Source organism: Caretta caretta, chromosome 5, assembly GCF_965140235.1.
Source record: "Caretta caretta isolate rCarCar2 chromosome 5, rCarCar1.hap1, whole genome shotgun sequence".
Taxonomy (NCBI): domain Eukaryota; kingdom Metazoa; phylum Chordata; order Testudines; family Cheloniidae; genus Caretta; species Caretta caretta.
Genome location: NC_134210.1, coordinates 105,039,122 through 105,053,402, shown reverse-complemented (window position 1 = coordinate 105,053,402; position 14,281 = coordinate 105,039,122). Strand labels below are relative to the sequence as shown.

The following is a 14,281-nucleotide window of genomic DNA, read 5'->3' as shown; positions in this document are numbered from 1 at the left end:
ACAATTTCCATACCCAGATCTGGCTCTTGGGCCAAAAAGTTTGCCCACCCCGTCTTAGAGTTAAAGAGACCTTGCCACACAGGTCAGGAAGGACCACCTTTGAAGTTCCATGCCACATGTGCTCTCACAACGAAATGAATAGTGGGTACAAAGCCAAAGTGGCAAAATTGAGAACCTCTTATCACCCTGTTAAAAGGGACCTGATGCTACAGGAAGAGGATTGCAACAAAATGTAAAAAGGACTCGCCAAAACTGAGAAATTGATAACAACCCAATCTGCTGGAGCATTGTTGAGAGCTACTCACCAGCAAAAATGCAAACTGACGGAAGCATGACTGTTATAAATCTTGAGGTAGGGATCCAATATAGTAGGTTGGAGAAGGGATATAGAATTGCATAACTAATCAGACACTGGTCAGTACCAGATGTCTCATAAGATACAAATCCACTATAATGGACAATTATGCAAGCATTATTATGGAGAAGTTTCCTTCAAACTTGTTCTTCCAAGTTAAGGTCTCAGCGTTAAATGTTTATAGCACTTACAAAGTTTTACCGTCTTATTATTCTCAAAGCATGTATAAATATTTTTGAATTTTACTGTGATAGGGTGCATACTCCACACAGGTGATGAAAGAGTTAATGTGGGCCTGAAAGACCAACTATATTACCTAGCTGCACTTGGAGGGACAGCCAGACTTAATTGGAGATGATGCCCAGCTGGAAAGGGGTTGGGTGGTGATTATACTGACAAGATTAGAGCAGAACGAAGTCTGTAGTTACTTGCAGAATTTGAGAGTAGGGAGACCAAGCTGTGGGATCCTCACATGAGCAGGGGAAGCTGGCAGTCACCAGAGTGAAGCCAGCTCTCATGGGAAGCCCTGATAAAAGAACAGCAACTCCCAGGGAGGGAGCCTTATGAGTCATTTATTTGAGACAAACGTAAGATCACCCCATAGGTAAGCAGAAGTGGGATTTTGTTCATACTTCAATGCTCGGATTTTATTAGGTGATTCCAGGGGAGGGCCCTCAGTCCTAGCCTTGAAGCAAGTGTGCACGTAGAGAGGCTTTGGGAGAGAAGGCCTGAGAAAACCTGGATAGGAAGAAGTCCAGGTAAACAGCAGCAAAGAGTTGGACTGAGCAGACTGTGGATCTTGGTTATAGGAACCCAGTATGGAGGGAAGGCCTGGGTTCCCCTACCAGCCACCCGAGAAAATGACATGAAGCCTCTGAAAAAGGGACCAACAGAGAGCCCTGAGAAAAGGGTGCAACTGAAGACTTTTTGGTGACGGTGTCTGGACTGTTTATTTGTATGGACTACATAATTACCTGGCTCAAGGGCCAAGCAATGGAAAGAGATCACCAGACCAACAATCAACTGAGGGATGCAAGATGAGGAGAGAGTTGCTACACTATACTTGGCCACAAGGAGGTGCTCTAGCACTCAGTGAACTCTTTCATACTTACTAAACTCTCTGTCTAGCTAACAGTTTCATACAGTGAGATCACCAGTCAGTGTGATGGACAGTAAAATATTTCCCCTACTCATTTTCAGTGCTGCCTTTTAAATTTTGTTGGGTGTCTCACTCTTGTATTATAAGAAACAATAGGAGCACTTGGTGCTCACTCTCAATTAAACAACCCTAATCCTTTTCACCTCTCTTCATAGGGAAGATTTCCATCCTGCTCATATTTTTTGCTCATCTTCTCTAGACTTTTACCACTGCTGCTAGGTTTCTTTTGAGATGGAGGAACAGAATGGAATACAAAATTCTAGCTGAGCGCATACCCAGTGCCTAGCATAGTGGTGTCCTGGGTCCATGACTAGGGCCCAGAGGTGCTACGGTAATAATGGCATATTTTCAGTGATTTTTTTTATCCATTTTATAGCAAACTGCAACATCTTGTTTGCATTTTTGATCACTGTTGCTCAAGGAGTTACTGTTTCCATTCAGCAGCAGTACACAGTGACACACGTCTTGTCTATGAATGGCCACAGTAAACTCAGAACCCATCAATCCTTACTAGCAGTTCAATTTTCTCCTTCCAGTGTGGAAAACTTCACCAGTCTACTGTGAATTTCATTTGCCAACATGCTGCCCAGCCACTCAGCTTTGTTGTTAGGTCCTTCTGGAGTTTCTCATTCTCTAGTCATGACCAAAACACATCCCACCTGCAAATCGCTGCCTCATTAACAATTAATGTGCCATCATTAAGAGATGTAATAAAGCATACCAGTCCTAGAAAGAATCCTTTGGACACCTCACTATTAAGACTGATCATTTATTTCTGTTTTGTTTTCTCTATCAGTTTCTAACCCATGACAAAATGGTAGCCTCTCAACTTGTGAGAGAGGGTTACTCACCCTGTGCAGTAACTGAGGTTCTTAGAGAGGTGTGTCCCTATGGATGCTCCGCTGTAGGTGCGGCAGCATCCCCTGCAACTGGGATCTCAGATCTTCACTAGCAGTGCCTATCAGACCACTTGAGCACCTCCCCTCTCTTGCACTGTGTGCGGGATGTACGTATAGCGCTGTGCAGTCAGAACGCTCCCCAGTTCCTTCTCTGCCGCAGAGGTTATGTTTTCGGCTCCGAAGGAAAGGGGAGTAGTAGGGCACCTCAGTTACTGCACAGCGCACAACTGTAGATAGGACAGCATGTCCGAAGAGTGTGTTCATTGCGACCTCGGGCGTAACAATATAATGCTGGGAGAAAGTATCTGTCAATGCCCATGTGGCAGCCTTACAAATGTCATCCATGGGGACATTATTAAGGAAGGCAATAAAGGCAGATAGCAATTGTGTGGAATGTGTTCTGATTGCGGTAGGCTGTCTCTCGTAGCTCGTAAGATAAACATACAATGAGATCCATTTAGCAAGGGATTGTTTAGATAAAGCAGTTTAGATAAAGCAGTGCCTCTGGATCTTTCGGTGGTGGAGAGGAATAATCATGGTGATCTCCGTAAGGGTTTAGTCCTGTCCAAATAGAAGGCTGTGTGCCACACATCTCGGGTGTGTAGCACTGCCTCCTGTTGATTACTTCTGTGATTACTGTGAGGCTTCAGGGGGGAAAAAAAAGGGGGAGATGTATCGGTTGTTTGAGATGAAAAGACATTGGGACCTTAGGTAAGAATCTTGAGTGTGGGTGTAGCGTAACTGTCTTACGTATCAGAAGAGTAGCCATGTTTGCCGCTTTTACAGACCCAGACTAAGAGTCCTGTAGCACCTTATAGACTAACAGATGTATTGGAGCATAAGCTTTCATGGTCTATAAGGTGCCACAAGACTCTTTGCCACTTCTGTCTTTATAAAAGACGTATGGTGGATGCCATGAGGGCCATGATTTCGCCCCTCCCCATCTAGCAGAGGTGATGGCAACAAGAAAGGCTGTTTTCACTGGTAGGTGTATGTAAGAACAGGTTGCCACTGGTTCAAATGGGGGGCCTAGACCTAGGGTTCTCACAACAAAATGTTTTGCTGGTGGTCGCTTGCTGGTGGCCGCTTTGAAAATTTTTCCTAAAATACTTAACTTTAGGAAAAACAAATACATATGTACATATACATGTCCAATCATAGTAATCTATTTATGTAGGGGTGTTTTTGCAGATTCAACAACATACAGTTGTTTCTATTCTTTACTGGACCTAAACAGAATAGAAACAAATAAATAAGGTGCTTTGCAAGTTCTTATCTTTTTTGTTATTTCTTTTGCTTTTTTGGTTGCAGGGCTTTGCTTTTTTTTTAAAAAGAAAAACAAAAAGACTTGCTAGCTAATAAGTCTGCTTCTGTGAAAAGTGATATTTGTATGTTTGTTAATATCACTTTTCAAAGCAGAGACTTGTTAGCTAGCTGGGAGGCAGTGAAAAGTGATATTAACCAACATGCAAATATCACTTTTCACAGCAGATTTACTCAGCCCTGGCAATCTGGGGGACAAACTAATCCTTGGATGGGAAGGTGGGTAGGGAAGCAGTGGAGGCCAGGGGGTGGTGGGGTGAATGGGTGAAGGGCAGCGGGGGCCAGGGGTGATAACAGGGAGGGGGTGTGAGCCCAAAGCCCAGCAGCTGTAGCCTGAAGCCCAGTGGCTGGAGAATGGAGCCTGTTGCTGTGCGGCCAAAGCCTGAAGCCCCACTGTCAGAGCCTATGGTCAGAGCCCGCCGCCATGTGGCCAGAGCCTGCTGCCTGCCACACCAGGACTGAAGCTAGAGGCCTGAGCCTAACCACCCCCCGGAAGGTGGGGAACTCACAATGGCTGTCTGCTCCTCCAACATTTGTGGCTCAAAATGGGGGTAGGGCCCAACCACTTCTTGCTGCCCCGCCCTCCCCCAATCCACTGCCCAGGAGGCTGTGGCTTCAAGAAAAGCCCCTGGTGACCACATGCAGCCACAGTGGCTGCATTTGAGACACACTGGTCTAGACAAAGAACGCAGGACTAGGCTAGGTTCCAGGCCGGGGTAGGGTCTCTCATATGAGAATAAGATTTTCAGTACCCTTCAAGTAGTGCTTCATGAGCGGGTATGCGAAGATGGAGTGACTATCAATGGAGGGAGTGAAAAGAAGGGATTGCTGCCAACTGTACCCTAATAGAGCTACTGGCCAACTGTGACTGCTTAAGATGTAGAACGTAGTCAAGAATAAGTGTGCTGCATCAACTGTGTGTGAGGTGCACCAGCCGTAAAAAATCTCATTCATTTGTGTGGGGGGTGGGGTGGGGGGAGGGTTGTTGTGTCACACCTGCTATTCAAAAGTATCTGTTGACTGCATCTGAGAAGGTTAATTTCCTGAAACCAGAAGAGGAGCCAGGCTTTGAGTGGGAGCATCTGGATTGGGATGGAGAATGTGTCCCAAGTCCTGTGAGAAGAGCCACAGTGTTAGGTGGAGACAAGTCAGTCAGCATACCATCACGCGTGAAAGTTAAGTATACCAGACTTGTCGTGGCCAGGTTGGAGCTATTAGTATGACCTGTGCTCAGTCCAACTGTATTTTGCAAAGTACTTGGAATAGGAGGGGGAAGGGAGGGAAGGCATATGAGAGGTGCATCCCATGTTATGAGGAATGCGTCCCGCCCCAATCCCACTCTGGAACGGAACAGAGGGCAGCAGGAGTTGTGCTGAATGGCAAAAAGATCTACGGTGGGATGGCCCCATTGGTTGAATATGCTTGCATATCCACCTCCCACTTGTGATCGTGTGAGAATGTCCTGCTTTGTGTGTCTGCAGTGTCTGTGTACCCAGAAGGTACACAGCTGAAACAGAGATGCTGTTCTGGATAAACCAGTTGCACAGTTTTTTGTCTCCATGCATAACATGTGGGACCTCACTCCTCCCTGCCTGTTGATACAAGACATGAAGGCAAGATTGTCCATTACCATTCTTACAGTATACTGCTTGAGAAGAGATAGGAAATGCCAGCAGGTATTGCGGACCACTTGTAGCTCTAAGAGGTTGATGTGTAAGGTGGATTCGGTTGAAGACCATCTGCTCTGCACTATGTTTGTGTAGATGCATTCCCCAACCAATTAGGGAGGCATCAGTGGTTAGGATTATAGTTGGCGATATTGGTAGGACGTTGTTGGGCTGTTTCCATCACAGTAGCGAATCCTTGACTCACCTTGGCATGGATAAAAGTTTGTGTTTATGGGGGAGGTATACAGAATGAAGCCATACTTGAAGACATCACGTCAGTCTTGTATGTCTGACCACAAAATGTGGCTCCTCCCATGTGATGAGGTGAATAGACTCCAAAACGGGAAAAACGGAGCTAATCAGTTGCCAAACTGTTGGAACGTCAGAGACGGTGGAGATGACTTGAACAAGGGAAGGCGTCTCAGGGCCTCGACCACACGTTCAAAATAGTTGCTTTGATGCTGGTGAGTGAGATGTAGCCCCTTCAGAAGCAGGCTGGTTACATTTAGTAGGAGGTTTTTGTCACCGTCATTGGGTGTCAATGTCACTGAGGGGTTCGGGATCACCAGTGGAGTTGGTACTTCCCCAAGCGTGTCTTTGGTTCTGGCGTGTTTTTCCTGAGAGAACAAAGTGTAGCTTGGGTGTCTTTAAGGGAGTGCAATGAGTTCTGTGTGCTCCCAGAATAGTTTCTGGCTTTTGAATGGTAAGTCCTATACTGCGGTTTGTACCTCCATAGGAAAGCCTGATAGGTGTAGCCATGATGAGAATCTCATGACCATAGCAGTCGCAATGGATCAGTGATTGGAGAGTCTAATGAGGCTTGTAGGGTCGTATGGGCTAGGTGGTATCCCTCCACTATCAAGGACTAGAATTGCTCCTTTTTGGACTCTGGAAAAACTTGGCCATGATTTACCAATTTTGAGTAGTTCAGATTATACTTGGCCATGAGAGCTTCATAATTTGAAATCCTCAACTGTAGAGTGACTGAAGAGTATGTCTTGCATCCAAAGAGGTCTAGGCATTTCCAGTCTGTCTGGATGACTAGCTCGAGATTGGTAAAGTTGCTCTCTCCTTCGTCACACTGACCACCAAAGAATTTGGGGTGGGATGCGAAAATAAACATTTAGTATCCTTTGCTGGAATGTAATATTTTTCTGTCAGCGTGTTTGCAGGTAAAAGGGATGTCATCCGGGGTCTGACACAGAACCTTTGTAGGTTTGAGAAGAGCTTCACTGATTGGTAGTGTGATCTTTGCGGAAGAGGATGCGTGGGGGATATCCAGCAGTTTATGCTACCGGACTTTGACTTCCTCCAGCAGCATGTGTAGGGAGTCTGCAATCCTATGGAACAGATCTTGAAACTGCCTGAAGTCATCAGCAGATGTAGGGGGTGGAGACTTAACTGCCTTATCAGGTGAGGAGGAAGAAAAATGTAAATTTGGGTATGCCTGCTTTTCCTGATCTTCCTCCTCAGTTGGTACTGGTGGTGGCTCAACCTCCTGAGGGCAAGACACGAATGGAGAAGGGAGAGCAGTAGGTCTCCAGCTTTAATCTCTGGGATGGTTGCTGAATCGTGCCCCATAAATAGCCCACGGGTCCCAATATGGCCAGTTTGGTGGGAGTGGCACATGTGGCTGCATCCATGGTAGTCCCTGACAGGATTGGGGGTCATATAGTGATGATAACCAGGTGCAATTTGTCCAATAGTAGAGGGAACAATGGAGTCCTCATCCTCCTCCTCACTGGGGAAGTGAGGTGCCATCCTCTGTGGAAAGAGGGAAGAATGTTGAGAGTCTAGAGAGGAGGGTAGAAGCGGGAGGAGGTCCAGTCAAAGAAGCGGAGACTCAGCCTAAAGACCTTCTGGTATCTGACACTCCTATCTAAAGAGTCTTGTGAAGGAGGAAGGAGCATCATCGGTGCTGTTGTAATGCCCAGTGCCGAAGAGAGGGTCTATGTTCCCGAAGTTTCAGAAGATGACACCACAGATTTAGCTGGTGTCAAAGACTTGCTCGGTGCTGATGGCTTCATTGGTGCCAGAAATGGAATTAGTGCTGTAGCTCCTGTAAGTGAGCCGCCTCAGTCCCCAAAACTGGGAAACAGCACTGAGGGCTGACAGTCTGCCTGGATAGGGTCTTTAGACAGTTTCTTTGAGTCAGCATCAGAGATACTTAGACGAGCCCTGGAGCCATGTCCCCTGTCAAATGAGGTTGAAGCCACCAACCTAGCTGGGGAAAGTGTTCTGGTGGGCTGCGCCTCAGAGTGAGAGGAGGAGGAGGAAGAAGCTAATTTCTTGTCATCCGCACGCTCACAGGAGGACTCTCTTGACAGGGTGTGGAAAAGTAGGGGCCAACAAATGACCTGGTAGAGCATGAGGGCCTCTCTGTGGAAGAGTCCAGGTCTGATGCCAGAAGTAGTGATTTCTCCATGAGAGGTTTCAATCTAAGGTTCTGGCTCTGGGTTTCAGGTCGAGGCAGTGGGATCACTTTTGAGGGATGTGTCCCTCTCCCAGACAGCAGATACACTGTGGGTGGCCATCCGTTATCAAGAAGGCAGCCCAGCATGAGAAGAACTTCTTAAACCCAGGAGAGCTGGGCATAAGAGTGAAGGGGAAAAGGCTTCCAGTTGGGAAGTGGGAAAAACAGAAACCTAATCTAGGAGAACTGTAAAGATAAAAAAAGTTAACAAAAAAAACGTTTACACAGCTAGAAGGAGAATGAAGAAAAACTAGCTATACTATCAGGTATGGCACTATATTTCTGAGGGAATAGGAGAAGCAGGCTCTGCTAGTGGATTCCGTCCCAGATCAAAGGCAGTAGAGAAAGAATTGGAGGTGGCTGGACCACACAGCACTGTATATACACATCTCATGCACACCACGAGAGAGAGGAGCTGCACATGTGCAGTCCAACAGGCACAGCTAGTGAAGATCTCTAATCCCAGGTGCAAGGGGCACTGCTGCACCTACAATGGAACACCCACAGTGATATCACTCAAAGAATAACTATTCAGTTTCTTTCGTAAAGTCTTATAAAAGAATTTTTGCCAAAGGTTCATGGAAAGTCCAAGTAAATTATATCTTTATTGCCTCCTTCAAGAATTCAGTTAGGAGAGGTATAGAAGTAACACAGATTAAATATCATAGGGATAAACCGAAGTGTTTAATAACTGTTTTATGTTATTTCAGCTACTATACCTGGTAATGATGTTAGGTTCACTGATCTAGAATTTTCAACATCACGCCTAGCACTTTAAAAAACCCTCCAGCAAAGTTGCTGATTTTAATGACAGGTATATTTTTGCTAGCAGCTAAGCTACTTCATTCTTAAGGTCCTTCAGAACTCTTGAGCATTTGGTCCTGGTGACTTGCTGCAAATTAAATCATCACTTTGCTTATAACACCTTGTCTTTGGATACCACAGTTTTTGAGAGCTTCTTTTTAAATCACCTGAGAACAACAGCCATCTACACATCCTCTGTTGTAGAGACTGATGCAATGAGTTCAGTTTCTCTGCAATGTTTTTAATCCTCTACAATTTATCCCTTTATGACCCGACAGTCTAGCAGATCCAATGATTCTCTTGCAGGCTTCTAGGTAAAGTATTTCTCAATGTTTACAAAGCAAGTAGCTAGACACACAAAAATACTTTTTGCCATCTTATACCTAAGCATGTCATAGTTTACATTCCTTTCCACTGGTTTCCCTTGAGCAGGATTTTTTTTTTTTAATTATATTTTTGGCTTGAATAAAATCTTATAAGCACCATTTAATTTGAGTGTTTAGGGAAGGATCCCTAGTCAACAGAATGCACCTGACATCTAGAAACTGCAAGGAATACAACACCTGTATCCACATATTAAATACTTTTCTGTAGATCCTAAAATTGAAGTGCTTTAAGGCGATCTTGGAGAAGATTTGGCAGTCCTCAACAACGTCGTGATGGCAGAATTTTCTAACTGCCTCCCTGGAGATGGTTCACTGAGGCAGATGTAGCAATCAGGTGGTCCCTTTCTGGGCAAGAAGAAGAAGGATAATTTGCCCTCTCCTTTTCACTCTAAAAAAAGGAGTTTAAGTTATTTTCTAAAGCCCCTACCTTAATTTCTTAAGGTTATTGATAAGTGCCTATTTTAGCACCTCTCTTCTTTGAGAAATCCATCTTTTCTAATGTTCTTTCTGATTTGTGGTATCTTCCTTTGTCTTTTTCTTGGTTATGTCTACACTGGCAACTGAATGACAAAACTTTTGTCGGGGGGGGGGGAGGGGAGGAGGTTTAAACAACTCTGAAAGACAAAGAAGTTCTGCCCACGACAAGTGCCAGTGTGAACAGCGGGGGTGGAAGCTTTTTGTCAGCAGGAGAGCTGACAAACAGCAGCTATGCTGCGCCCCTTTTAGCAACACGGCTGTAACAACACAGCCATGCCGTTAAAAGCTGCGTAGGGTAGACACAGCCTAATGAAAGGTGAAAAGGGAGCACAGGGACTGAAGAACGGGCTTTATGCTTCTAGTGAAAGGAAGGAAGGAAGGAAATTAGTGGATAGGAAGTGGGAAAGCTGGTGTCGTTTACATCAGATGTAGTTGACAGGTTTTTTGCCTCCTTACTTCCTAATAGGTGGTGTAATAATGCCAATTGTATGGGATGTTGTTGGACAGTGCAAGTGATGTATGACCAAAAAAATTATCTCCCGTCTGTTACACTGGTATTGTAACAACCACTTCTAGGACATATTAAAGTGACTTCATATCAAGAGAGTGAGCTTCATGAAGACGTTTCTCCAACTTGCAACTCAAACTGTAAGCCTCAGCTCGGGTACATGTAACACACTTTTCTTCTATCGCCTTGAACACTACCCTGTACACAGGACTGCTCTCAAAATTCTCACAAGGTAGACCGAAGCTGGACAAAGCAGAAAAGTGGCTGCCTACCATGAAATCTGTAACTTCTAGTTTTTCCATCTACATTGCAACAAGACTAGATCTGCCCAGATGAGGAGAAAAAAGACCAAGTTTTTATAATACATTTGACCTCTTACTGTGCAAATTTAAATCTAAACACTTTTTTTGTAAGACTGCTTACTATTTTAGGCCCAGTTCAGCAAGTTACTTACACATGTCTAACCTTAAGAATGTGCCTTCAGTATATTGATCAGAGCCTTAGACATCATAAACTAAACACCTAAATCCCATCATAATGAAGTTACCTGCTGTACCCGGATGCTGTAGCAGATATTTTTAATTGAAGCATATGATCATCATTTTTACCCAAATACTTTAAATAAATCTCTAATTAAATCTCTAATTAAAACAATCCAGACGGTACTACTGGCCCTGATTCTCCTAATACTTATACACATGCTTAACTGTAAACATGAGCATAGACCCATTGACTTCAAATTTGACATTAAACACATAAGAGTGTTTCAAGGATCTGGGTCTATATAAGCTATAGAACTGAACCTAGAAATACAAAACAAGAGGACTTCAAAACTTGCAAATACCTTATACAATCCAATGCCAGGATCAATGAGAAATGACCGAGCAGATGTAGATGGCTGATTGGGCGATCCACTCCCTGTTGTTCTCTTGACTTTGTTCTTACAGTTGGCAACAGTACACGGGTTGACTTCTCCATCCTTATTAGTCAAGGAACTGGTAGGAGCATCAGACTCAGTCCGTATCAAAAGCTGAACTATGTCATTTAGTCCAACATTGTAATCGAATAAAGTATGTCCATCTTCCAGCTGTCAAAAAAGTAGATTTTATTTTGCAAAGGTCCATTTTAAGAAATATTGCTAAAATTTCCTCTTAACACAATAATTCCATTGAATAGAAAATGGTAAAGCATTTTTTAAAATACTAATTAAATTACTTCTATGTGGTCATTCGTTTTATAGTTTTCTTGCTAGAAGTGAACAGAAAACCCCTTAAGCTCAACGGGACCAAGATTTCATCCAATGAGATTACTCACAGGCATAAAAACTATACTTGTGCATCTTGGCAGGATTTGGGCCTTACCACATGAGGGACAATCTTCACGCATTGATATATTTTGCATTCCACAACCAAGTCTCCTTACAACTTTTCATGAGTGATGTACCCGAATACTTGGATACTAATATCTAAACTGTACTCTTAAATATATTCACCTAATTTTGAGTTATTGCTGATTATGTACTATATGTATCATTTGACTTCTAAAAACAAACTTTGTATTTGTGGATAATCTAGCACTATACCCAGATACACAGGTTGAGAAAAAAAGTGTCTGTTCATTATATAATTTTAACATTAACTTTAATAAATTTTTTAAATCTGGTATACTCCAGTTATTTCCTACTCAGAATGCAGACCATAACCACATAACTACACTGTCTCCAATACTATTAAGTGTGGGGAAATGAAGTTTTACTGACAACCACTCTATTGCGCACAATTCACACTTTCCCAATCTTTTCAAAGCAGCAAGTCAATATTTTAGACTTAAATAATCTTTCACTATCACAGTTTTCTAAAATATCCAGACAGCCAAAAAAGGGGTAAAAATGTAATTGGAAAAAAAATTTGTTTACCTTTTGAAACAAAAACAAATACTTTTTGTGAGAGATTACAATTAGAGAAAGAATGCAATGACATATATTAGGCCTTCGGGGTTCTAGTAAAGAACTCATCTGTATCAAGAGCACCCACAAGTTGGGCTTAGAAAAGAAAGCTTGCTACTCCAGGTTTCTTTAAGACCAGAAGTGGTTAAACATTATTTCACAAGCGAGTCTTGTTAACTCGCCAGTTAGGAACTATGGCCCCTGAGCTACAAAGGCATTTAAGTGCCTAAAGCTTAGATTTAGATGCCTAAATCCCAGTTTTAGGCTCTACTGCAATCCACGAAACTCCCACCCAGCCCTGTAGGCACCTAAACTCGGCATCCAAGTCTTCAAGTTAAAGTTCCATAGGCACCACTGGGCATACACAATGCTGACTCTCTAGGCCAGGGACGTCCCTAGTTATTCTGGGGCCCTACGCAGCTCCCCCGCAGGGGTCGGAGGCTGGCCTGGCGGGCAGGGGGAACTGCCTTTCTCACTGGGTCTTAAGACAGGCAGGGCTTAGGACACTGCCCTCACTGGACTACTCCCAGGGAGTCAGAGAAATAAAAAACTTATCCTATATCAGAAATGTAATCTTGTATGAGCATACGAAATGCTGGAAGACCAAACAAGAGTGGGATCAGTATTCTTTCCTTCCATGCAAGGAAAAGTGAGGGAAGAAGATTTCCATAAGAATACAAGAACGCCCATACTGGATCAGACCAATGGTTCATCTAGCCCAGTATCCTGTCTTCCAACAGTGGCTTTGAGCCCCCACAGTTCTCAGTGCCTCACTTCAGTGGCAGGAAGTGCTCCTAGCAAGGACATACACCACTGGCAGGAGAGGGTAATATGGACACCAACAGCCAATATAATTGCTGCAGGGGCTGTAAGTCAACCTAATTTGTAGTGTAGACAAGCCTTAAGACACAAAATTAGTTACACCTACTAAGGGACATAAAAGGCAATTAAGAGGAGCATCTATAAATACATTAAGAGAAAGATGAAGAAAGTGTACGTCCTCTACTTAGCAGGGAAGGAGAGCCAGTAATGAATGATATCAAGGAAAGAGGTGTTTAATGCCTATTTTGCCTCATTTTTCTCTACAAAAGTCAGTTGTGATTAGATGCTTAACACAATTAATATTAACAACAAAGGGGAAGAAACTCAAGTGAGAAGGGGGAGGAGGGGGAGTATTTAAGTAAGTTAATGTATTCAAATCTGCAGAGTCTGAGAAATTCACCTTATGGTACTTAAGGAACTAACTGAAGCAATCTTGGAACCATAATTATCTTTGAGAATTCATGGAGGATGGGTGAGGTCCCAAAGGACTGGAGAAGTGCAAACAGAGAACCTGTCTTAAAAAAAGGAGAACAAAAGAGAACCTAGAAATTATAAACCATTCAGCCTAACTTTGAACCTGGATAGATACTGGAACAAAATATTAAACAATAAATTTAAGCTTCTACAGGGTAATAGCATTTTAAGGAATAGCCAGCATGGATTTACCACAAACAAATCATGCCAAATCAATCTAATTTCCTTCTTTAACAGCGTTATTCGCCTAGAGGATATGGGGAAGCAGTAGACGCACCATTTCTTGACTTTATTAAAAAAGGCTTACTATAGTCCTACATGACAGTCTCATAAACTAGGGAAGCATGGTCTAGATGAAATTACTAGTACAACTGGTTGAGAAGAAGACCACGCTCAGCGTTATCATTCAAATTGGGAGGGTGTATCTAGTGGGGTCCCGCAAGGGTCTGTCCTGGGTCTAGTATTATTTAGTATTTTCATTAATGGACTTGGATAATGGACTGGAAAGTACACTTCTAACATTTGTGGATGACATCAAGCTGAGGAGCTGCAAGCACTTTAGAGGACAGGTTACAATTCAGAACAGTCTTGATCAATTGGAGGAGAACTGGCCTGACGTGAACAAGATAAAATTTAACAATGACAAATGCAACGTTCTACACTTAAAGGGGGGGGGGGGGAATCAAATGCACTATTACAAACAGAGGAATAACTGACTAGGTGGTAGTCCTGCTAAAAAGGATGTAGGAGTTATAATGGATCACAAACTAAATGTGAGTCAACGATGTGATGTAGGTGCAAAAAAAGGCTAATATTCTGTGGTATGTTAACAGAAGTGAGGCCTCAGCTGGAGTACTGGGTCCCAGTTCTGGGTGTCACACTTTAGGAAAAATGTTTAGAAAATAAAAGGTTTAGAAAAAGGTTTAGAAAAACCACAAATAAAAGGTTTAGAAAAACCTGACTATGAGGAAAGCAGAACAAACTTAGTA

General features: G+C 43.3%; 1 protein-coding gene across 3 annotated transcripts in view; it reads right to left on the bottom strand.

The window, feature by feature from the left end:
* Positions 1-14,281, bottom strand: part of UHRF2 (ubiquitin like with PHD and ring finger domains 2) — a 179,199-nt gene that overhangs the window by 131,815 nt on the left and 33,103 nt on the right. For all 3 annotated transcript variants that reach the window (XM_075128768.1, XM_048851776.2, XM_048851774.2), the window contains exon 2: positions 10,896-11,138. In XM_075128768.1, coding sequence (XP_074984869.1) covers positions 10,896-11,138 — 243 coding nt within the window. The remainder of the gene's footprint in view (positions 1-10,895; positions 11,139-14,281) is intronic.